General features: G+C 38.8%; 1 protein-coding gene across 2 annotated transcripts in view; it reads left to right on the forward strand.

Annotated features, from left to right (window-relative positions):
• Window positions 1-26579, forward strand: part of GAK (cyclin G associated kinase) — a 98743-nt gene that overhangs the window by 21441 nt on the left and 50723 nt on the right. For both annotated transcript variants that reach the window (XM_032213190.1, XM_032213191.1), the window contains exons 2-11: window positions 4795-4856; window positions 9713-9772; window positions 10592-10706; window positions 11984-12126; window positions 16163-16288; window positions 19122-19211; window positions 21016-21151; window positions 21641-21753; window positions 22603-22714; window positions 24418-24541. In XM_032213190.1, coding sequence (XP_032069081.1) covers window positions 4795-4856; window positions 9713-9772; window positions 10592-10706; window positions 11984-12126; window positions 16163-16288; window positions 19122-19211; window positions 21016-21151; window positions 21641-21753; window positions 22603-22714; window positions 24418-24541 — 1081 coding nt within the window. The remainder of the gene's footprint in view (window positions 1-4794; window positions 4857-9712; window positions 9773-10591; window positions 10707-11983; window positions 12127-16162; window positions 16289-19121; window positions 19212-21015; window positions 21152-21640; window positions 21754-22602; window positions 22715-24417; window positions 24542-26579) is intronic.

Raw genomic sequence — 26579 nt, forward strand, 5'->3', positions numbered from 1 at the left:
TGTACCAAAAATAAATAATTTTATAAACATTCTTTTTGAGATTGTAACACAATGTAAATTTCACCCATTTTAATCATATATTTTCCCATTGATCCATCTGTATATTAAACCAACATTCTTAATTCCACTTTATCATATACTCTTAACTTGTTCTTCTTTTGCTTGAGATAGATAAAAATATGTTTCATAAGTCCTATATCCATATTAAATCTTTCAGATGGCTGTCTGTTCTTGACCCTTTAGTTACATTTGTGAATTGCAACATAAAGTGCCTCTTAAAGAGTCCCTCTTTGTGTGAGATGGGTGGTTTAGAAATATGAAATATAAATGAATAGCAATACAATACAATAGCAGAGTTGGAAGGGACCTTGGAGGTCTTCTAGTCCAACCCCCTGCCTAGGCAGGAAACCTTATACCGTTTCAGACAAATGGCTATCCAACATCTTCTTAAAAACTTCCAGTGTTGGGGTATTCACAACTTCTGGAGGCAAGCTGTTCCACTGATTAATTGTTCTAACTGTCAGGAAATTTCTCCTCAGTTCTAAGTTGCTTCTCTCCTTGATTAGTTTCCACCCATTGCTTTTTGTTCTACCCTCAGATGCCTTGGAAAATAGTTTGACTCCCTCTTCTTTGTGGCAAACCCTGAGCATACGCACACACAAATATCTGACATATGCATTACTGCTACTGTGTTTGCTCTTTGAACCTTGTTTTTACGTGAAGCTGTTACGCCAAAATTATTGGACAAAACAAAATGAAGCAAAGACTAAATAATGCATGGCATAAATGCAGGGAAATAGTATGTTAAGCCCATGTTAACTTTGAGAAAGAAAGAAGAAAGGTAAGCTTATTTCAGCTGGGTTGCCCTAACTTGCTGCCTGTCACCTTCCCCAAATATGGGGTGTTTCCAATTTCCAGTTTCCTAGCCTTGAGTAAGCTTCTTTATGCTCTATCTTAAAACCTACTGAACTATCCAAAAACTACATACAGGCAGCGGAAAAGCGGAGAATCAGTAAAATTTTAAATTATTTTTAATTCACGCACTAGACAATGCATACATGGAAATAGGAGGAATAGAATAACAGAGTTGGAAGGGACCTTGGAGGTCTTCTAGTCCACCCCCCCTGCTTAGGTAGGAAACCCTACATCACTTCAGACAAATGATTATCTAACATTTTCCTAAAAACTTCCAGTGTTGGAACATTCACAACTTCTGGAGGCAAGTTGCAGCTGTTTTTCAGATGAAGCACAGTGTAATGAGGACTAACAGCTTGCAAAGGAACTACTCCCACCTATGACTCAATGCCATAGGGTTTCCTGTTAAACACGAAGCAATCTTAGAGAGCAATTTATTTCTCATTCAACCAATAAACAATCTGATACGTTTCTGAGGGCACAAATTACACGCCTGTAATAACAAACAGCCCTACAGGTCTTGTTAACCTTGTTCACGAACGTATACTATATGTTTCTCAAATCATAGCCTCTATTGGTTATGCCTGGGGTGTCTCTTTTAAAGAATTGCAGACTCTCCGCGTAAAGTTGAGAGCTGGTTATTTTGCCAGATCAGTAGCAAGTGATGTACTAGGCACAAAATAATAATCCTGCTTGGAGCTCTCATTGTGAATATAACACACCATTCTATACACACAATGGTGCGGACTGCATACTCTCAACATCCAGAGAATGGCTAGTGGGTCATTGAACAGGATTAGGTGAGCCAGGGTTGATGGTCTTGAACTTCTAAGAGGGCCTCAAACGCTTGCTGTTGCTACTAGAAAACAAACAGGTCATCCATACAGGTGAAACTCGAAAAATTAGAATATCATGCAAAAGTTCATTTATTTCAGTAATGCAACTTAAAAGGTGAAACTAATATATGAGATAGGACTCATTATATGCAAAGCAAGATAGTTCAAGCCGTGATGTGTCATAATTGTGATGATTATGGCTTACAGCTCATGAAAACACCAAATCCGCAAACTCAGAAAATTAGAATATTACATGCAATCAATAAAACAAGGATTGTATATAGAACAATATCAGACCTCTGAAAAGTATAAGCATGCATATATACTCACTACTTGGTTTGGGGCCCTTTTGCAGCAATTACTGCCTCAGTGCAGCATGGCCTGTGGCACTGCTGAGGTGTTATGGAAGACCAGGATGCTTTGATAGCAGCCTTCAGCTCTTCTGCATTGTTCGGTCTCATGTCTCTCATCTTTCTCTTGGCAATGCCCCATAGATTCTCTATGGGGTTCAGTTCAGGCGAGTTTGCTGGCCAATCAAGCACAGTAATCCCACAGTCATTGAACCAGGTTTTGGAGCTTTTGGCAGTGTGGGCAGGTGCCAAGTCCTGCTGGAAAATGAAGTCAGAATCCCCATAAAGCTCGTCTGCAGAAGGAAGCATGAAGTGCTCCAAAATCTCCTGGTAGACGGCTGCGTTGACCCTGGACTTAATGAAGCACAGTGGACCAACACCAGCAGATGACATGGCTCCTCAAATCAACAAAGACTGTGGAAACTTCACGCTTGACTTCAAGCATCTTGCATCTCTCCATTCTTCCTCCATACTCTGGGTCCTTGGTTTCCAAATGAGATGCAAAAGTTGCTCTCTCATTAAAGATGACTTTGGACCACTGAGCAACAGACCATGTCTTTTTTTCTTTAGCCCAGGTAAGACACTTCTGACATTGTTTGTTGTTCAGGAGTGGCTTGACAAGAGGAATACGACATTTGAAGCTCATGTCCAGGATCCTTCTGTGTGTGTGGCTCTTGATGCACTGACTCCAGCCTTAGTCCACTCCTTGTGAAATTCCCCAACACTTTTGAATGGCCTTTTCCTGACAATCTTTTCCAGGCTGTGGTCATCCCTGCTGCTTGTGCACCTTTTTCTTCCACACTTTTCCCTTCCTCATAACTTTCTATTAATGTGCTTTGATACAGCACTTTGGGAACATCCAACTTCTTTTGCAATTACCTTTTGAGGCTTTCCCTCCTTATGGAGGGTGTCAATGATGGTTTTCTGCACAACTGTCAGGTCAGCAGTCTTTCCCATGATTGTGATTCCTACTAAACCAGACTGAGAGACCATTTAAAGTCTCAGGAACCCTTTGCAGGTGTTATGGCTTAATTAGTTGATTAGAGTGGGACACTTTGAGGCTAGAATATTGCACCTTTTCACAATATTCTATTTTTTTTGAGATTGTGGATTTAGGGTTTTCATGAGCTGTAAGCCATAATCATCAAAATTATGAACTAACTTGCTTTGTATGTAATGAGTCTATCTCATATACCGTGTTTTCCCAAAAATAAGACAGGGTCTTATTTTCTTTTTACTCACAAAATATGGCTTGGGCCTTATTATGAGGGGAGGGTTTATTGTTTGGGGTTGCCAGGCGGCTGCTCTCTTCCGAGCGGGCTCCAAAAGAGCTGGGGACAGCCTCAGGGGCGAATGGCTGTGAAAGGCGCTCTGCATGGCTGGAGAGGGGGGTTGTGCGAACGTACTCTCTGCCGGCAGCTGGCCCACAACCATAGAGCATACGCCCAGAGCGGCCACTGCTGGAAGACTCGGTTTGGAAGCCACCGAAAAAGCCATGCGGTGGCGGCGGGAGCAGAGGTGCCTTGGCTCTGCAGAGAGAGCTGGGCCAGGGCGTCATGAGGCTGGGAGGTGTGCGAGCAGAAGCGAAACAGCCGCTCGTGCAACCCTCCTCTCCAGCCATGCAGAGCGCCTTTCACTGGCATTTTGAAGGCGCCAAGCTGCGGGAGCTGGGCGGCGGTGAATGGGTGCTCATGTGGCTTGGCAATACCCCTAGGTCAGTGAATGTGGGTTTGCCAGGTGGCTGCTCGTGAGTGTGGTTGCTTCATGACTGTTGTGTTGCACTGCTGCGACAGCGCAACACACCCATTCGCCCATGAGGCTGTGCCTGGCTTTTGGGAGCCCACTCGTAACAGAGCAGCCACCCGGGGAAATACGGTATTAGTTTCACCTTTTAAGTTGCATTACTAAAATTAATGAACTTTTGTACGAGATTTAAATTTTTTGAGTTTCACCTGTATATCGAAACGAGAGTGCAAAGCCTTTCAGCATAAGGACAGCACGAGGTCTGCGCAACATTTTTGAGGATTGCATGCTCACAGCAAGTGCAGTCAGCAACCATGTGGTAGGTTGCTTAAAACCTTCAGTTGGCCTCTTAACCTTTTCTGGAGAACGTTTGGGTTTATATGTTAGATTGTTTTGTCGGTGATTATTTATTACGTGTTTTACAGGTTGGGTCATAGTTGTGTGTCGCACAATATATTTTGCTTTATGATGTTGGCTTACTGGATGTCCTTGGTGATTATGGCAGTATTTAATTGTTAGATTTATACTCTCTTTTTGATTCAGTGTCTTAATTGACATATGCAGGGTTTCTGCCTCACCACAATCATCAGGTTCTATCTTAGCTGACATTTAAGGTTTGTGTGATAAACTGTGCATTGGCAGGAGAAGCTGGGGAGAATGTCACTGCGGCTTCCCAAGGAGGAGGCAGCATATTCCGGAGAGGGTCCCAGACAAGAGACTGCATAGTTTTGAACTGGATGGTGGAGGGGAAGAAAAGTTTCAAAGTGGCCACACCTTAAAGTTTCCCAAGCTATAACTACTGTATTAGGTTAGGTGGTTATAGTTTTAGTCTGGTAAGATTCTGTCTATTAGGTGTAACCAAATAAGGATCTGGATTTGAATGGATCTCATTGTGCCATCTCTGGGGTTTGGGACTGAAAGGTTTTTAATCATCTCATTTTTTTTTCTAGGTGGCTTCGCTTTTGTATATGAAGCTCAGGATCTTGGAAGTGGGAAGGATTATGCTTTAAAGGTAATTATCTTAATTTGGGGGATTTTATTTCTCTGCTTGACTTCATTGATAGTAACAATTTGAATGGCAAATACTGGTAGGGTTAGGGTAGTCCTCGATTTAACAATAGTTCACTTAGTGACCAAAGTTAAAACAGCTCTGAAAAAAGTGACATAACCATTTTTTGCACTTATACCATTGCAGCCGCCCCATGATCAGGGGATTTACATTTAGATGCTTTACAACTGGTTCATATTTATGACGGTTGCAGAGTCCTGGGGTAATATGTTCATCAGAGTGACATAGCAAAGTCAATGAGAAACCAGGTTCACTTAACAACTGTGTTGCTAATTTAACAACTTCGGTGATTTGTTTAACAGGCGTATCAAGAAAAGTTGTAAAATGGAGCAAAACTCACTTAACATATTTCTCACTTAGCAACAGAAATTCTGGACTGAATTGTTGTTGTAAGTTGAGGACTACATGTACAGCAGTTAAGAACAAATCAATTCCAGAATTGACTACTTATTAATAAACATAAAATATGTGGCTTGGTAATCTCTTTGACTATAATTTTAGTCCAATATGATGCCTTTCATATGTTTTGGAACTACAACTTCTGGAAATGTACATAATATATTGGGAGATATGTATAGATTGGAGGAGATTATCCACATAATATTTAGCTAACAATCGTCTGCCTCCCCCTTTCCTAACTCTATCCTGCTGTACATTCTCCATTAAAAAGGCTTCCTAGATAAGTTTGTAAATTTCCCCCTATCCTATTCATGATGTTCACTTTTTCTGGACTGCTTCAATTTACCTACCTGAATTGAAAGCAATCCGTATATGGTGGTCAAGAGAACAAGAATGATCCATAGCATTTCAAGGGAAATACTTGTTGTTTATTCTACCTGTCTAAGATGGCATACAGTGGGAAATGCCCTCAATTTATCTCTGCAGCAAACTGGGAAGTAAGAAGGGCTTAGAGAGATTGACTCAACCAATCATCCAATGAGCTCCATTGTTCAGTGAGGACTAGAAGTTGGGTCTGCCTCTCTTCATCAGTACAACTTCAGTACGCCAGATAATGTAAAATTATACACTGAGGAATGCCTATTGTTAATGTCCATATTTGTAAGCTTTGCTTAAAGCAGCCCACTTACAGTGATAAGAAAATCAATGTTATTGTGCATAGTGCGTAAATTTTCACCATGCTGCACACTGTCCCAAATTTTTTTTCCATTTTTCATTAGAACATTAATCCTAAGAAGGAAATAAACCCATCCAATTGACTAGTTACCGTATTTTTTGGAGTATAAGATGCACCGGAGTATAAGACGCAACAAGGTTTTGAAGAGGAAAATTAAAAAAAAAAGTTTTTGCACTCTGCAAACCTCCCCAAAATGGCCCGTTTTTCACAAAAATGGGGACAAAAACAAGCAAAAAGTGGTCTGTTTTTTGCAAAAAAAGGGCATGGATAGCCTATAGGAAGCTTATAGTGTGCTCCTGAGGGCTGGGGGGGGGGAATTGAGCAAAAAATGGGCTGTTTGCTCATTTCTGCCCTCCCCAGCCCCCAGGAGTTCTCTGAAAGCTTCCTAGAGGCTGTGCATGGCCATTTTTGTGAAGAGGGTGGAGTTTTGGGAGGCAAAATTGCTGTATTCAGTGCATAAGACACATCCAGTTTTTCAGCCTCTTTTTTGAAGGAAAAAGGTGTGTCTTATACTCCGAAAAATATGGTAATATATATCTTGTGTTATGTTTGGTTATCTTACTCTTCTTTTTTCTCTCTTTAATACTTGTCCTAAAAGAGTTTTAGACACATAAAGTACTAATGGTGATGCAAGTGTCAGACTTGGTAGACAAATTCTAAGGAGAAGAGGAAAGAAAAAAGATTTAGTGTTTAATTTCTAAAACTTCTTAGAGCTAGTTCAAGCAAATGCTTTCTCAGTAACTTAGAGTAGAAATGCAGATAAATAATGAATAAATGAAAGCATTTCCTTCTTTCTATGCCCCTGGGATATTTTTCTCTCAAATACCAGTTTTACACAAAATCATTGTGGTTTTCAATTTAATATAGCATGCTTTTTCAAATTTCACCAAATAAGAAGATAAAGTGAACTTCTAAATGAGTCCTGATGCATTTCCTTTTGATTTAGAAGAACCCAAAACTAATTATAACTGTTGTTTAAATGTTTTTATCATTCGCAAACTATGTAACTTGTTATTAAAATCCCACAGTGATAAATAGTGAACAGTGTAAATGATATTTAATAATATGTCGGTATAGGGTCAGAGGTGCTATTCTAAACATTAAAACAATAAATATTCTGTTCTTATATTCTAATTTTGGAATCAAATATCAGACTAAACTCTTATTTGGAGAGGAAAGCAAGAATGAATGTGTTCTATGCAGCAAAACTAAGCTCTCAATTATGGATTGAGAAGGAGAGAAAAGCAAGAACGTATGTGTTAAGCATAGCAAAACTAAGCTCTCAATTATGGTTTAAGAAGGACAGAAAAGCAAGAATGTATGTGTTAAGCATAGCAAAACTAAGCTTCAATTATTGGTTTAAGCAGGAGAGAAAATAGGAATGAATATGTTCTATGTAGCAAAAAGCAATATGTGTGGCAAACCTGGATTCCTAGCTTAAAGTAACATACCCTATTTAGTGTTTATGAATGAAATGTTTTAAAAGCACTCAACATATGAGTGTACATATGTGTACACACACACGACTGTTAACAGTATATGATTACAATTAGTCTTTGATTTATGACCAGTTGTTCAGGGATCATTCAAAGTTACCATGGTGTTGAACAAGGGACTTATGATCTGTACTCAAACTTATGGCTGCTGCTGCTCCACTGTAACCATGTGATCCCAATTTAAGTACTTCGTAATCTGCCTGACCTTATGACCATCTGCAACAGCCCCTACCTGCCTATCTTTCCTCCCCATCCCATCTTGCTGTGTCCTTTGGATCTACTTCCCATCTGGCTGGGTAGCCACAGGCCTTGGGCTTGCTTCCTGCCCTGCTTGGTACCACATCCTTAATTCTCCTCTCTGCCCCATCACACCTTGCTCCATTTACCTCTGAAGATTGTGCTTCCGAAAGAGAATCAGGCAATGCGCATGTGGCCTTCCTATATAGAAGCCACTTGTGTCACCCTGGAAGTGGGTGCCATTTTGGAAGCTGCAGAAATTCCTGGATTACCTGCTTCCAGGATGTCATGAGGCAGTACAAGAATGCCATGCAGCACATCGGTTGATTTTCCTTTTCAAAAGCCGATTCCCAAAGATCACATTTCTGAAAGAGGACTCGGCTAATGTGACATGCGTTCTTTTACATAAGCCGCCTTGTGCCATTCCAAAAATGGCCGTCATGTCATCTCTCCGAAGGGTACAGTTTTCCAAATCACATGATTAGTAAAAATTGTGTCCACCTGAGAGCTTGTGAGAATGGCAAACTATGCCTCTGCAGGAAGGTTGCGTGTCACATGGGCTGGGATCTCTTCTGGAAAGGTGATCTTTGGAAAAGGCAAGTGGAATAGTTGTGATGGGGCGGGATGAAGGCCCAAGGGTCCTTCAAGAGGTGGGGGAGACTATGTGAGGCCCTGAGCCGGCCACATGCGAACTGGAATGGTGCTGCACTCCCAGGGCCTCTTCTATATCCTGATAAAACCTTCTGCTCCCCTTAATGATCACAGCAGGGAAACACAGGATTGTGGTCATTAAGCATTTGGGCACCTCGCGTAATGACCACAATGATTTATAACTGTAATTCCAGGTTCAGTTGTGGTTGTAAGTGGAGTAAAAAGTGTTTCATGAGAGCTGAACTTTGTCTCCCTCTGCAAAGTTCTGTTATAAAGGAATCCGGATCTGCTTCTAAGTAATATTACATAAAACAGCAAAATTGTGTTTCCTTAGTTGGTTATCTATAGTGAAACAAATGTTCTGAATAAAAATATTGACCAAATAATTTAAAAAAATTTTTTTATATTTTTCTTTAAAATCCTATATGAATTTGTATCTAAGAAAGTGTGTCTGAGTCTATGTTGCGTTTACTTCCAATATTTCATTTTTTTTCTTTTCCTTTTGTCATTGGCTTAAGTTCTTTAGTATATATTTTTTTTGTTTAGCAAAAGTAAAAATACTGGGGAGAAGTATGGCATTAGTATTGTTCCTTAAAGCACTGTGTATGAATGTTAAATATTGCTACCTGCATACTTGAGCCTTTCCTACTAATAAAGAAATATTAATCAGTAATAGAATCTAGTGACCATGTTTTGATTTCTGATAGCATACAGTTTCATGCATTGAGATATTTTTTAGCAATAACCCAGAAGATTTTTAGTTGAAAATTGAGATTCCTGTGAATTGGCATAGTGAAGTCAGGATCCAACCAAAACTTGTGGAATAATCTCTATGCCTGATTTCATCTAAAGCTGGAGGTCATACATGATAGCACTTAGCGCTTATATACCGCCTCACAGTGCTTTACAGCACTCTCCAAGTGGTTAACAGAATCAGCATGTTTTCCCCAACAGTCTGGGTCTTCATTTTACCAATCTCAGAAGGATGGAAGGCTGAGTCAACCTTGAGCCGGGAAGGATTGAATTCCAGACTGTGGGGAGAATTACAACAATGCATTCTGAGCATTGTCCCACCACAGCTCTTGGTGATATCAGTGATATGAGTGTATTGGTCTTCATTTACATTCAAAGTTGGGGTGAGCTAATAACTAGTTTTTAATATAATTATAAGAGAAGGAAGGGTATAATTACTATTGTTTGGAAACAAAACAAACACCCCCCAAAAAGAGAGAAAAGAAATCAAAATGTTCTTCTTTGAGATCTCTTTATTTTCCTGGCAGAGATTATTGTCCAATGAAGAGGAAAAGAACAAAGCTATCATTCAAGAAGTCTGCTTCATGGTATCCTTTTGGAGACAGGTGAAGAAGTCATATTATGCTTGGACTATCAAATTCTGGTTTAATAAGTAAGGCTACAAAAGTGGTTTCTTTGCTTCTTCTTCAGAGCAAAAGTTCAGTTTATATTTAAACTAGAAACTATCTTAATGTTTTTCAAACAGCTCAGAATTTGAAACCCGAGTTTATCTGGGGCTTAAATATCGGTTCACTGTTGTGTTCCAAATTGTTTTGCTGCTCATATGACAGGAGAAGTAGAGGAGGCATGTGTAGCGGAGGACAGGAGAGCTAGTCTAAATGGGATCTTTGATTAAATATATGATACAGGAAATTTGTTTGGAGTTATAGTTGCCTCAGAGAGCATATTAGTTCTACCTGCCTCCTAATCTGTGTAAATTTTCCTTGTTTGAAACTCAGCTTTCTTTTGACCTATTAATCTTAATAATGTTTGTTACATCAGAAATGCTTTCCTCTGTCCTTTTCTCCCTCCTGCTTTAAATTATGCATAGAATGTGGTTGTGTTCAGCTGACTGTTAAAAGTTGATCCTAATGTTAATTGGATAAGCTCAATGTAAGCTACGCTTGACCACATCGGAGGCAGGAAGCGCAGTTGCCAAACTTTGCCAATAGTGGCGTAATGTGGAATTCATTGAGTTTTCAACATCCTGGTCTGGGTGGTCAGCACATGTTTCCGACCACAGTCTCTCGTTCAGAATTGGAATTATAATCCAACCGAGTAAACAGTAGTTTCACTGCATGCAAACCTGCAAAGAGGTTTTCCAAATAAACAAGAAAATTTGAAACCTTAACAGACACGTGATTCAGAAAAAACTATCTGGACACCCAAACATTGTCCAGTTCTGTTCTGCTGCCTCCATTGGAAAAGAAGAATCGGATACTGGGCAAGGAGAATTTCTTCTGCTCACGGAACTTTGTAAAGGTAAAGTTGCAATTTTTGTGTGGAATCACCTTGGCTTGACAGCCTCATTCACTGACTCAGCCAGGCTGGCTCTGTTGAGAAAAGACGTTTCTTAGAACAAAAGCATTTAGTATCATCAAAGGGCTCCAGGGCTGTTCTGCACTTTGAGCAAAATATATAGTCTTCATTATCTGGAATTTGAAACTTAACTCCTCCATTTTCATTTCTGACCTTTCTGTTTCAAGCAATATTTTAGAAACAGAATGAAGGAAAACATTATTTTAAGTGTAGCAGAGGAATGACTAAGTGACTCTTCCCCACTTCAGAACTTTGAATTTTAATTCATGTTTTCATTGCAGATTAAAATGTACTGGCTAATTATTTGATTTTACTAAGTTTGAAGAATAAGTTTATTTCCTCCTCCTCCCGTTTGTCCTATGTCAGACATGAAACAAATGCAAAGTGAAAATAACTTTTAAAAAAATGTTCTGGCCTGGGTACAAATAAAAAAAGAAAAACCTTTAGAGATGTTTTACATTTCAAAACCTGCCATTTGTCTTGCCAAAAGAACAACAGGTTACTGAACCAAAAATTGTTCAGCATTTGGTCTTCCCTGTTTCCCCTTCATTTATTAGATGTTTATCCTTTACTTTATAAGTAAATCAAAGTGGCAAACACACCTAATCCTCCCCCTTCCTCCTATTTCCCCCCACAACAACCCTGTGAGGTAGGTTGGACTAAGAGAGAGAATGACTGGCCCAAAGTCACCACCAGGCTTTAAAGCCTAAGGTGAGACTCCTGGTTACTAGGCCAGCACCTTCACTACTACACTAAACCTCACTGCACCAAACCTTTCCAAAGGCTGAGTAATAATTGAAGTGTACCGCAGTACTTGTTTGTAGTCTAATATCATACGAACTAATGATAGAGTGTATTAAAGAAAAGAAGTATATAGCTGAGGTGGTGTTGCTAGTAGAGGATACATTAGGGGAGCCTTATCTCTCTGCAGAAAAATCCCAGCGTACAGCTGGACTGATTCACACATTTTCTCCTCCCTTTCAAACTGCACATGCAGCAGCAGATAATGTATTCACTTGGTACTAGCACTGTGCTCATCACACAATCTCAGAATGAACCAAAACACCTGAGCTTCAACTCTTATGTTAGAATATACCAAGAAAGTAAAGGGATCCAGGGGTGTGTGGTGGTATTTATAGGCCTATGTTGGCTGTCATCAAAATTAGCACTCCTATTGCCTCTTCCATAATGTGTGTGATTCATGGATTTTATGTTCATAGGGCAGCTGGTGGAATTTTTAAAGAAAGTGGAATCTAAAGGCCCCCTTTCATGCGATACAGTTTTGAAGATATTTTATCAGACTTGCCGTGCTGTGCAACATATGCACAAACAGAAGCCCCCTATTATCCACAGAGATTTAAAGGTAAGGAATCCTCGTTTCCTCTACTCCTTATGAGATTGAAGCAGTGATACTTTTGAGTTAGGATGGGCTTGAATTTACCTGTAGTAGTCTGAAAGGTAAAGAGTAAGTCTAGGTTGTCTGAGAATGAGTTAGAGAAGATTAGGCTAAGTTCATTTTTTGCTAAAAGTTTCCCCAAACCTGGACATTTTTTCATAAGCAACTTTGAAAGAGTAAAAATTTAAAAAAGAGGAGGGGACAAAATCATATACCCCTGTTTCAGAACTAAAAAGTGGAAAAACCTTGAGTGTTGGTCATATGTGTAAAGTTCACTGAGGAAAGAAACAGCAGAAGAGACATGCAGGAGCTGATTACAGATAGTAAATGCCGCCATTTTTTTGTATAGCTTGTGGTGTTCCAAGGGATTTTAATTGCAATATAAATAATTATACTACAAATGACAGGTCCCTTGGCCTTCTGATACCTTCTAGTTCCCAGACTTTCTGGCAGAGGTGGATTTGGCTGAGTAGGTAGTAACTCAGCCTGCCACATCCCCAAACCGGTTCTATCGGCGGCAGTGCCATCTTGATTTTTGGTTCTGTGCATGCACAGAACAATCTTCATTGCAAAAAGTTAATTTTCTTTTCCTTTTCTAACATGTACATGCACAGACCTTTTTAGGTGCAAATGCACACGTGCGTAGAGCAAAACTTTTTGCACGCCTAACCAACAGTAATGCTGGCAGGAACCCACCCCTGCTTTCCGGAAGTTATCCTAGCACATCAGCAGAACTAGGCAGGAAAACAATTACCTGTATATCTTATTTGTTTTATATATAATAGTGCTGACCAGGACTGAAATCAGATCTGGAATTGAATTAATTTTCCCCCTTGATTGCGTAGTAACTAGATAGAAATTAATGCTTAAAGAGATACTGGTCTTGTTGTATTCGGGTCTTTTCCCGTATAAGACTGAGATTGTCTTGGCAACGTTTCAGCGAGGTCTCACTCGCCATCTTCAGGCTGGGTTTTGGGCTTAAAGTGTGATCGGAGTTGCCGTCTTTCTATAAATCTTGGTGGGCTTTGTTTCAGTAAGTGGAATGATTGGTTGTGTGGTTGTATCATGATTGGTAGATTGGTGCTGATTGGTGCTGTCTATGTGTCTATTGTCGTTTCGTGTTGTAACGGCTTGGGTGGTGGGTGGAGCTCGTTTGTTGACTAGGGCTGGTTTCCAGATGTCTGGTAGGCGGGAGGTATCGTCACGTTTACTCATGTTGTGAGGGTATTTCTCTATTTCGATAGCTTCCATAATTATTCTCTTGTTGAAGTGTTCTGTTTTGGAAATGAACCTGGTTCCTTCAAAATTAATTTCATGTCCTGTAGCTTTAAGGTGTTGGAAAAGGGAGGAAGTTTTTTCTTTTTTTCTTACTGAGTTCTTGTGTTCTGCGATGTGTGCATTTATTCTCCTGTTCGTTTGTCCTATGTATGTTGCAGGGCAGATTTTGCATGGTATTTCGTAGACTCCTTGGTTTTCTACCTGGATTTTGTCTTTGGGGTTTCTTAAGATGTTGTCTATTTTTTGATCAGTGTTGAAGGCTGTCTTCATATTGTGCTTGTGGAGAATTTTGCTGATTTTATCTGTGGTGCCTTTGATGTAAGGGAGGAGGGCGATGCCGTTGTTCTGTTCTGTGTTTTGGTTTTTGGGGAGAAGTCTCCCTTTGGATTAGGTTGGTAATTGTTTTTCTTTGGAATCCATTAGAGATTAATACGTTTATGAGAGTGTGTAATTCAGTTTTCAGGTGGTCTTTGTCACCTAGGTGTTTGGTTCTGGAGATGATGGTCTTGCCTACAGAGTTGATCTGTGCAGGGTGGTGATGGGATTGTGCGTTTAAGTAGCGGTTGGTGTGTGTTTTTTTTCGGTAGATGGTGTGTCCTAGGGAGCCATTGGGTTTTTTGTAGATTAGGACGTCCAGAAAGGGAAGTTGGTAGTTTGCTTCTATTTCCATGGTGAATTGTATTTTGGGGCGTAGGCTGTTGAGATGTGTGAGGAAGTTGTCCAGTTTTTCTTTCCCATGTGATCAAATCACGAAAGTGTCATCAACATATCTAAGCCAGAGATATGCTGGGAGAATGATTATGTTGTTGTCTTGCCTCAGGTTGGTGAGGGCTATTTCTTCTTGCTGTAAGTTGCTTCTGGGTGGATTACTGGAGCAAAGGACGTTGCTGACTGCAAGTCTGATTTTATTGGCTTCATCTGGGTTGATTTTGGTGAGTGTAGCTCCAACTCAGCATATGATGTCTTCAGTGGTGATGTGTTTAGGGGTGACTAAAAAGTTGAATCCTCTGGAAAGGACATTGGTTTCAGCTGTGGTGAGGGTTCTGTCTGATATGTTTTGTATTGTTTGTTTCATGAGTTGCTGTGGAGGGGGGGTTGGGCTTCTGTTGTTTTTCTAGTCTGGAGTTTGTTGGTGTGTTTGTCTTGTAGGAGGTTTCTTTTTCGGCTCTCCAGAGGACTAGTTGTTTGGATTTGTCCCAGTGTGTTGGGTGGATTTTGTTGCTGAGTTTGAGGTAAAGAGTGAGTAGGTCTCGGTTGGTTTGGTCTAGTAGGAATCTTTTCCTATGGAGTTCATTTCTGATTAGGGCTAATTCAGTTCTTTTCAGAATCCTTTCCATGGCTGAGGTTTTTGAATAGAATTTTAGGTGGAAGCATGTGGGAATCAGGCTTTTGTCTCGGCACTTGGTTAGGAATGTGAGGTCACATAAGATGGTGGCTCTTCGGACTTTCTCATAGGATCTGGTGAGCAGGAAGGTTTCCTCCTCATAAAGCTACAGGATATGAAATTAATTTTGAAGGAACCAGGTTAATCTCCAAAACAGAACACTTCAACAAAAGAATAATTATGGAAGCTATCGAAATAGAGAAATACCCTCACAACATGAATAAACGTGACGATACCTCCCGCCTACCAGACATCTGGAAACCAGCCCTAGTCAACCAACGAGCCCCACCACTTCCCAGGCCGTTACAACACGAAGCGACAATAGACACATAGACAGCACCAATCAGCACCAATCTACCAATCATAATACAACCACACAACCAATCATTCTACTTACTGAAACAAAGCCAGCACTCCACACACCCCACCAAGATTTATAGAAAAACGGCAACTCCGATCACACTTTAAGGCCAAAACCCAGCCTGAAGATGGCGAATGAGACCTTGCTGAAATGTTGCCAAGACAATCTCAATCTTACATGGGAAAAGATCCGAAAGTGTGATTGGAGCTGCCGTTTTTCTATAAATCTTGGTTGGGGTATGTGGAGTGCTGGCTTTGTTTCAGTAAGTGTAATGATTAGTTGTGTGGTTGTATCATGATTGGTAGATTGGTGCTGATTGGTGCTGGCTGTGTCTGTTGTTTCGTGTTGTAACAGCTGGGTGGTGGGTGGGGCTCGTTTCTTCCCCTGAAACAAAGCCAGCACTCCACACCCACCCACCAAGATTTATAGAAAGACGGCAGCTCCGACCATGCTTTAAGCCCAAAACCCAGCCTGAAGATGGCGAGTGGGATGTCGCTGAAACGTTGCCAAGACAATCTCAATCTTACATGGGAAAAGACATAAATACATATATATATACATACATACATACATACATACATACATACATACATACATACATGTCTGTGTATTGATGTCAGGTTAAAACATAAAGGAGTTGTTTAGTGATGTTATGTTATTAAAATGATATGAACATTGCAGAGAATCCTAGAACTATGGTGTTCTTTATGTTGCATGGGGGGATGAAGATTATAGACATGTGGGTGAGAAGATGCGAAGTCTTGAGTCTCATTGCTTAAGCATTTAAAATTATCTTGTTCTCAGTAACTTTCCAAATTATAAAGACAGAACATTTGAATTTCAAAGCAGGCTATTGAACCTTAGAAAAATGTTTAGTCTAATGAGAACTTTGATGATCTGTGTCTACCTTGGTGATGTGAATACAGATATGCCTACTTCGAGGCCTTTTTAATGTAAATGTGTGTAACTTGTTTCTGCAGATTGAAAATATGCTGATAAGTAATCAAGGAACAATTAAATTGTGTGATTTTGGTAGTGCAACAGTTGTGACACATTATCCTGATTATAGCTGGTCTGCACAAAGACGAGCAACTGTTGAAGATGAGGTAAGACATCCAACACTATATTTTATTTTCCAGGGTGCTGCTCTGGAGAGTCCAAGCACGGGTCCTCTGGACCCCCTCCTTCATACCCAAGGTGTGCTCTTGTTTCCACCGATCACAAGAGCTGATGTTGCCCAATTTCTGTCCGGACTCCTCCCATCCCTTGGAGAGGAAGTGGCACACCTTGGATGTGAGGAGGGTGCTGAGGTTCTTCCTCAAACGAAGCCTGCCAATGAGAAACTCCCTAGGGACGTGTGAGCTTTGGTATGTCCCATCCTGGATACTCCTCCCCTCACTATAGAGAAAGGGCGCTGGTACTTACCTGATACGCCTATTCTCATAGTGGGGGAGGAGTATCCAGCCCCTCTCTGAGTTGTAATGTATTCGGAACGTTATGTTTTGGTTGTATAGCTAGAGTGTTAAGGAAATACATGAGCAAATAAAGGTTTGAAACTACATCAATGTCTAAGAGTGGATGACACATCAAGTCTGATAGAGTTCTTCATTGAAACTGGGTATTACCTGGCGACTAGGGCGTGGTCTAAAGAGCTTATCAGACTCAGTCCAATCAATGAGGACGAAGTTAACCCATCCTGGATACTTCTCCCCCACTAAGAGAATAGGCATATCAGGTACCATCACCCTTTTCCATGGTTATGTGGCGAGCATGACTAGGCTGAAGTGCACAGAACACTGTTACCTTCCTGCTTAAGTGCTACCTATTTATCTACTTGAATTTGCATTCTTTCAAACTAGGTGGGCAGGAACTAGGGTCAGCTTTCCAGGTGACAAGCTCAACATCTTCAACTACTGAGCCATTGTGCCCCACTTTTGAAAACCTTATATTGAAAATAATTGTTAGCTAAAAAAATTAGTTTTTTAACTAATTTATATGAGGATCTTAATTTTGTTGGCTTTATTTAATGGTCTTTTCAAAGAGTTTCCAGCATTTAGGTGGCTTAGCTTCCGTTACTGCTGAGTATTGCATTGTTTGAAATTCTACTCTCTGAACTATGCTATTAAACACTGTGCTTTTTTGTTTCATTTATGCTTACCTAGCAAAACAGATGGATATATTCCATTTGAATAAACTCTGTGCCAAAATTCCATGCTGGGTTTTCAAAATGTATTCCCAGCCAAGTTGCATCTATTGTCCTTTCTTTGTACAGTTCTGTTTCCGAGAACAGCTTTTGAAAGAATTTGTCTGTTTCTGGCAAGGACTGATAGAAAAAGAACAGGAAATTTAGGTTAGGAATAGGAGATTCGGAGGGGAAAATCAAAGAACTTTGGATAGATCTGAACCTCTTTTTCCTTATCATTAGAGTGCATTCTGCCTACTTGTAAAAAACTGCTCAAACATAGGAGTGTGTATGGAAGTTCTATTTCCCTACAATTCCCATCAACTTTTCTTTGATTCTTTAGCTGAGCAATTTGTGAAGAGGCACATACCCACTTTGATGTAGTAGCTCTCTGTTGCCCACAGGGAGAGTTACATAATCCTATTTCAACTGAACACTGTGTGTGGCTAAAAAATTTGCCCTGGGTCAGAACAAAAGCTAAACAAATTTAACTTACCGTATTTTTCGGAGTATAAGATGAACCTTGTTCCCTCAAAAAAGAGGCCGAAAATCTGGGTGTGTCTTATACATCGAATACAGCATTTTTTGCCTCTCAAAACCCCTCCCCCTTCACGAAAATGGCCATGCATAGCATTTAGGAAGCTTTCAGAATGCTCTTGGGTGCTGGGGAGGGCAGAAATGAGTGAAAAACGGGCTGTTTTTTGCTCAATTCCGCCCGCCCCCCTCCCCAGCCCCAGGAGCAGTCTATAAGCCTCCTAAAGGATATGCATGCCCCCCCTTTTTAAAAAAAGGGCCCATTTTCACAAAAAGCAAGCCGTTTTTGGGAGGTCTTCAGAGTGCAAAAACTGTTTTTTTAAATTTGCCTCTTCAAAATCTTGGTGCGTCTTATACTCCGGTGCATCTTATACGCCGAAAAATATGGTAGTTGGAGAGATGGAGAGCACCAAGTTGTATCTGGTTTAACAGTGGTCTTCTTTGTCCAGAGTATAGAATAGAGTCTTTATTGGCCAAGTGTGATTGGACACACACATAATTTGTCTTTGGTGCATATGCTATCAGTATACATAAGCAGAATAAAATACATTCATCAAGAATAAAAAGATATAACACTTAGTGATAGTCATAGGTTACTAATCGTACTAGGAAACAAATTAAAACAATATAAATTGAAAGATACAAGCAACATGGTTATAGTCATAAGTGGGAAGAGATAGATACTAGGAAGGAAGAGAGGAATAATAGTAATACAGTCTTGGTAAATTATTTGACAGCGTTGAGGGAATTATTTGTTTAGCAGAGTGATGTCATTCGGGAAAAAACTGTCCATGTGTCTAGTTGTTCTGGTGTGCAGTGGCCTATAGCGTCCTTTTGAGGGTAGAAGTTGAAACAATTTATGTCCAGGATGTGGGGGCTCTGTAGTATCTGCTCCACCACAGCTTTTTCTCAAAATGCTTGAGTACTGCAAACTAGATAACTTTTCTCCAAAGACTATAGGAAAGTTGCTGGTTTTGTGAGATGGGTGGCTAGATAAATTAGACAAATAAATAAAGCAATTGAATGTAACTAATTAAAGAGTTTCATTATTATAAGTCTTTGGTCTTGCAAATGGATCTGCTTATTGTAATAGCTAGGATAACTTATGAAAAGGCTGAATGTTAAACAGCATAAGGCTGAACTTTAACAAATAAGTGATTTTGATGATTATATATATTATTTGATTATTATTTGTGGATGAATCTCTTATTTTGTGTGTACAGGTCACAAGGAACACTACGCCAATGTATAGAACTCCTGAAATTATAGATTTGTATTCAAACTTTCCAATTGATGAAAAGCAAGATATATGGGTATGCATTTTCTTTCTGCATTTCGGGGGTAGTGATTTGCCCCTATTGATTAGGCTTTCTCATTTATTTAGAGAGGTTCTCCTTTTTCCTTTCTCTGATAGACTGTACCAGGTAGCTAATATTAACTTGTTACAATGTATTAACACCATTCAGTGTGCGTGTTAAAACTGAAATAAAGAGCTGCAAAATCTAAAACTGGCATCTCCCCCCCCCCCAAAAACCTCAATAGTGTGATGGAAGTAACATGGGTAAAACCTTAGATAAATAGGAAAGCAGTAAAATACCCTTAGAAATAGCAATATTCCAATCAAACCTCTCAATTCTGTTCCTCTAAGATTTATTCTGCAGACTTAATGCTCATCATCATCATCATCATCATCAAGGAAGCTGCTTAATCTTTCCTAAGTTTTGCACAGACCACAAACAGAACATCTTCTACCTGGGGGCTTAAACTCTAAATGATATGACACAGAAGGAAAAAGAGATAGGGAGGGAGAAGGAAAACCAGCTCAGCGTTGCTTTTGAAGATAATTGAATGGAAAGAAGCACCCACAGTTCAAACTCAGTAGAATGGACCATGCCAACTCATATTTGCTTCTGCATTCGAATTTTTATAGAATTGACTTATTATTAAAACAATTAAAATTAATTACATTTAACTAAAACAATTAAAAGCAATAATTGAAATCCAATAGAGTTCATTGTGGGATCAGACCCCAGTGGTTCTCTTTCAGAATAACAGAGTTGGGAGAAACCTTGGACATCTTGCTTCCTGCTCAGGCAGAAAACCCTATACCATTTCAGATGAATGGTTGTCCAATCTCTTCTTATAAGCTTTCAGGATTGGAACATTCACAACTTCTGGAGGCAAGTTGTTCCACTGATCAATTGTTCTAACTGTCAGGAAATTTCTCCTTAATTCTAGGTTGGTTCTCTGCTTAATTAGTTTCCATCCATTGCTTTTTGTCCTGCCTTCAGATGCTTTGGAGAATAGATTCAGTCCCTCTTTTTCTGACAACCCCTAAGATATTGGAACACTGCTATCATGTCACTCCTAGTGCTTCTTTTCATTACACTAAACAATTCAGTATAATTTAATTTCATCTCTCTTATGTTCCAAGTAAGATGTTTAATAAAAAATCTCCCTAGGGAGCACCAACATGAAATTATCAAGAAAAAGAAAATGCAAAAAGATCTAAGGGTGATAAGATTTTTTCTTAGCGTCAGCTGAAAATATTCTGATAAAAGAGAATATATGTATTCCATGAAAAGCTTCCATAAGCAAACTTTATTCAACCATAATGCTACATAACTATAGACAAAAAGACTACCTCATGTGATAAATTTCCTCTCAACGTTATCACAATAGCTTCTTTTTGATGATCCAAAGCCACAAAGAAAGTTACCTGAAAAATCTGAAAACACAAGAAACAGAGTATAAAAAGCAGCACCCTTCTACACTTTGGCTTGTTTGATAGTCTATTTTCTCCTGTATGCTTTAACAATTGCCTGTAAAACACGAAGGTCCCAATAGTTGATTTAGTTATTTCAAAAGACTCCAAAACATAGTAACTTTTTAGACAGTAGTATGCTATTTTTAGGCACCTATTAGATAATCATGCTTGTTGATGAAGCACGTAAATCTCTTATCAGATGCTGAATTGTCTGTCAAATCAGCTCAAAATCTGAAACGACAATAACTTTAAAAGGGAGAATAGTCATCATTACAATTGATTTGGCTAAACCTTGAATGGTTTAGTCTTGTTTGGTTTCTTTTCGTCAACTCTTTGTTATTTCCATGCAGGCCTTGGGTTGCATCCTCTACTTGCTGTGCTTTAGACAACACCCATTTGAAGATGGAGCTAAGCTTCGAATAGTCAATGGAAAATACTCCATCCCACAGAATGACACAAAATATACCGTGTTTCATGATCTTATACGTAAGTTTCAGACAAAGGCACCAAATTCCTGGAGAGGTGGCATGAAAAGAAGAGGAGCTGATGATTTTGTAGAGAATTTTATGATTTCCTTTTAAACTCATGAATGCATTTGGTTTCCATACTTACAAGTGTATGTGAAAGTCCTCTCTATAGCAGCTATTTCAACCTGCTACTTTTCAAAGACTTGGACACACATTCTCATCATTCCTGCTTCTCAGTGTCCATGCAAGAGAGCAGTAATGGGATCCTTTACAAGGACAAATCATTTGAAGAGGATAGACTAGGAAGAGCTGGCCTGCTCTTAATTCAAGAAGAAGACTAATACATGCATTAAGATTGTCTTTTTATTGTTTCAATATAGTTTTAATGTGTGGCTTCATTCTAGCTACTCCCGAGTGCTAGAATTTCAGAGTTACATCATATCAATGATCACAAGTCCTATCGGCAGGCTTTTAACATATGCTGATCTCTTTCTTGCATTGTCTTTAGGTTCTGCTTTGAGGGTGAACCCAGAAGAGAGGCTGTCCATCACTGAGTTTGTCAATCAGCTGCAGGAGATTGCAGCTGCTAGAAATGTGAACCCAAAGTCCCCTATCACAGAGGTAATAGATCCCGTTTGGTGAAACCAGTTCTCTGCTATGTGGCAGCACTTAGTATAGCTTTACTGATCTAAAAATGCTGGGTAGATTTGGACCGAGTTAATAGTCAAATGGTAGAACCCCAGGAACCCCAATAGTGTAAGTATGATTAGGAAGAAACCTGTATCATATCATTCATTTGCTTATCTAAGAAAATGTCATGGATGTATCCATGAAATCATCAGGAATTGAACTTAAGGATGTTTAGCTTTAGTAAAAGCTTATGGCAACAGCCATGTTTTTAAATCTGAGCAGCACCTTTTTTTAGCTGTCCCCTGCAGTAAGAGGAGCAAGCAAATAACAGGACAGAATCGGTGGCCAGCTTTTGGTATTATTGGGAGGCAAAATGTTGCACATAGATGATGTCATTTTACAAGGCTGTTGGGAACTGCAGAAGAGATAAAGAGATAAATACTACGATTGGCTTTTGGGAATGGGAATTGCATAATTCCTTCCCAAATCATCCATTTATTCTGCTCTCTTTCTGCTCCTCTGGGTTATGTTTTCAAAGGTGAAGGAGAAAAGATAGTTGATGGTGATGATGGAACAGACTATATAAGCCAATCCTTCATTTTTAATAATTTGGCTTAGTGTTTTTCCACATTAATTAAGATTATTGCTTCTTGAATGCTTCATTTATAGCTTTATATTAAAATCAAAATTTGCCGCAATCCTTGTATTCTATTTTTACAATCAACCAAACATATTTAAAGTGACTCAATATTACTTTTTTTTGTATGCAGATGGACTGTGGGTGGGGAAGAGTGGGAGTATATTTGTGTTCACTCCTGCTGTGATGTTTTTTCCCCCCAGCTTCTTGAACAAAATGGGGGCTATGGGAATTGTGCTCAGCCTAAGACATCTTCAGCCTTGGTGCCACAGAACTCAAAACCTGCTGGTCAGCTTAACAATATATATAATGCAGGTATGGTGCTTAATGGAATTTTCTTTGTGTATTGTCCAATTCTTACTTTCTTTTAACATTTTTGGCATCTTTCTTAGGTAGCCTTTCTTACAGTATTTGGCCATCTCAATTCTTATTTATTTTAGTATTGCTACTAAATTTTTAAGTTTAGACTTTTAAAAGTTTTCCCAAACTTAGAAGTCCTGGTAAGAAATAATAGTAATCAAACTTTGAACAGAATCATGAATTACTCACCTTCTCATATTGATATCATATTTACAGTTAAGGCGTTAGATTAGGAGACCAGTTCATAGTTTATTCTCAGCCATGGATGTTGACTGGGTAATTTTGGGCCAGTCACTCCCTCACACTTCGTTTCCTCTCAAGAGACAAAAGGAAGGGGAAACATTATGAGTCTCACCTTGAGCTTCTGAAGGAAAGTGGAATATAAATACAACAAACTTCCAGGTTTGGAATAAACCACAAAATCATAACAAACCACAATAATTTGGGATGTTGGAGTAAAAGGGAAGAAAGTGATTCTGTTGGATATTGAAAATTCAGTCTGATTTTATAGTTATCCTTCTCCGATGAAGAGGTAAAAATCATATGTAGGTTTTAGAATATTTGTTGACAGTATAAATTTGAGAACTGATTCCTGGAATATAAACTGTATTAAAAAGGAAAGTTTTGTTTCCTGATTTGTAAGCAAAATATAGGAACTTTCGATTGGTTTCTATCTGTGCCTTAATGGACTGTCAGAATAATTACAATATTATAATTAACATTAGGAATATATTAATTATACTAGTAATATCTCACTACATTTTACATAGTTTACTCTTCAGTGTCTTTACACTCTTTCCGTGGAGCAGGTGATCTGCATACTTAAACAGAGCACCTTAGAGACCAGCAAATGTATGTGTGTATTTTATTAATTTCAGTCACTTCACTGGATCAGATGTACTTATTGATATAGAGCTTAGTCAAATAGTACATCAGTTTTGGCACTGGAGTCTAAAAACCAATAGTGTCTCTAGATGAAATGAGTGAAATGCTACGGTGGTGCAGTGGTTAGAATGCAGTATTGCAGGCTACTTCTGCTGTCTGCAGGCTGCCTGCAATTTGGCAGTTCAAATCTCACCAGGCTCAAGGTTGATTCAGCCTTCCATCCTTCCAAGGTGGGTGAAATGAGGGCCCAGATTGTTGGGGGCAATAGGCTGACTGCTTAGAGAGGGCTGGAAAGTACTGGAAAGCAGTATATAAGTCTAAGTGCTATTAGATGGTCCTTGTATTTCCTTCTCACTGATCTTCCGTCTTACCATTGTGTGAGCATTTAAAACATACAGCAGCCCTCTGATCCCTGAAGGTAATAGCAGCTGGCTGCCATCTGAAATTGAATGCTTTGTTTATTGCAGCAAATAGTTTTGCAGGACTGTGTTTGCTTCAGAATGTGTGGACTGTCTTAGGAACCATTTGCTGCTTTTCTGTTGAATTATTACAATTGGCCGCTCTTCTTTGTGTAGGGAAATATTGCCTTAATTAAAAGACACAGACTAAGGTAATAATACATAAACAAAGATGGCAACTAAAGAGCCCTGCTAAATTTGTTTTTAAATGGAAGTACAATTTAATGCAATTTCTAATGGAAATGTAGTCTGTTTAGAGGAAAGAATAATGATGATTGCCTGCCTAGGTTATAATGCTGTGTTTTTGGCTTTTAGGGCTGATAGTGGCAGAATGTGACCAGTCTTCTGGTGGGTTTTTTGATATCCTTCGAGGTGGGACGGAAAGATTTTTCACAAATATCAAGGATACATCTTCAAAAGTTATTCAGTCTGTAGCCAAGTAAGTAGCAATGTGGCTGTATTGATATTTCCATTCACTGTATTGCAGTTCGCCATTCTCAGTGCAAATGGCATTTTAATGTAGTACCATTATTTTCCTTTGGGAGTTTTTTATTTTATAAGTTACAACCCACTTACAGTCTTGTGGACAGGAACACTAGGAATTCTACTAAGATCAAGAGATGAACAGCTTGCCTCCAGAAGTTGTGAATGCCCCAAAACTGGAAGTCTTTAAGAAGATGTTGGATAGCTATTTGTCTGGAACGGTATAGGGTTTCCTGCCTAGGCAGGGGGTTGGACTAGAAGACCTCCAAGGTCCCTTCCAACTCTGCTATTGTATAATCTGAATCCTATCCTTTCCCATGCTTGACTGGGAGAATAGAATTGTTCCTTAATCAGATTAATATTGATATTGGGAAAAATTTGGAATTCCAATTCTGAGAAATCATAGGGCCAGAATGACCTTATTCATTTGTATGTATGTATGCATGCATGCATAAAAAGTCTGGTCTCATATGCAAATCAATTTAATTCATTTAAACTTACTTATTTGTGGTCTAATACCAAGACAATAAATTTTAAAATACCATATGCCACTAAACTCAAGCCCTATATATAATTTATTGTCTAAATTACAGTCAGTGTTCAAATTGTTTGCAAATTTGCTTATAAGTACTTCCTTGCTCAGTTGACACCTGATCTTTGAACATTCCTAAGTACAGTAAAATTTTCTCTGAAAAAAATTAATAAGACATGCCGTAATTTGTCTATGGGGCTTGACTTATTGGACATCTTATATGTATGATAGATGATAGATAGATAGATAGATAGATAGATAGATAGATAGATAGATAGATAGATAGATAGATAATTAATACATTAACCATAGTTTCTTGACATTTTTTAAAAAAATATTTATATCCCTCCTGTATTATTTTTACCAGTAACACTAGGCAATGAACAAGTGATAGAAAGAAAGTGATAACTTTAAATTATTACTAGGGAATCCCAGGAATGTTAGATCTTGAAGCAGAATTGCCATAGTGTATATTTCAAATGTGGCCCTTGCTTTGAAGATTATAAAAAAGACACAATAGACAATAAGCCAAATAACCCTAAAACTCTAAATTTTAGATTGAGGAAAAGAGTGACTTCCCATTCATTAAATATGCCCAAATTTTAGCAGCAAAATCTTAGCATGGTCAGGTGATATATATTACTCTCTTCGAATTTCATAATCTGAAAAAAATTAAAACACCTTTTGTTGTATATTACATTACATTATCTCTTTCCAATTACAGTGGAATTCTTTTTAAAAATATTTCTTTTGTTTCAGTTGTTTTTACTGCATGTTTAACTGTCATTTTGGAATTATCCTTAATGCTTAAAACCTGTTAAATGGACTTTAAACTAGCACACACCTAGCTTACATGTGAAAAATAACTAAAATCCAGTCAAATTATTCCCTTATGCATTGCAAATTACATCACCAATGGTGTGTTCAAGGTGGCAGGAATATGAGGAATCATAGCTGAGATTTGCTGAAAACAGGACTATCAAGCTAGCTGGCTTTTCAGTTAGAATCTTTCCCCAGTTACTAAAGCTATAGAATCATACTGTAAGGCTCAATATAGCATTATTAATGGTCCCAAACACTCATTCATTTATTCAGTGAAGTTATGCTTCATTTCTAATCTAGTTTTGGATCTAACTCACATGTTAGATGTTAGATAAGATAGTAGTGACCATTCAAGAGTTGCTCTGTTCTGTGTCTCCTTAGCAACTCATAGTTTCTAAATCATGTGAGGCTGCGTCAATCATTCTTTCTTTCAGTTATTGTCTGAGAAGACGTGTGGGCATGGGAACAGAGAGTTCAGAGTGACCCATGTGATGTTTCCTTTCCAAAAAATGCCAAGACGGGATAGGGAGTAATGAGATGGATTTGCATTTTTTTTAGATCTGCTTTTTTGCTTTTGTTTTGTTGTAATAAGTTTTTTAAACAATAGCTGGTGTACAAATGAAATTGAATTAATTGAATC

Source organism: Thamnophis elegans, chromosome 3 (assembly GCF_009769535.1).
Source record: "Thamnophis elegans isolate rThaEle1 chromosome 3, rThaEle1.pri, whole genome shotgun sequence".
In the NCBI taxonomy this organism is placed as follows: Eukaryota; Metazoa; Chordata; class Lepidosauria; order Squamata; family Colubridae; genus Thamnophis; species Thamnophis elegans.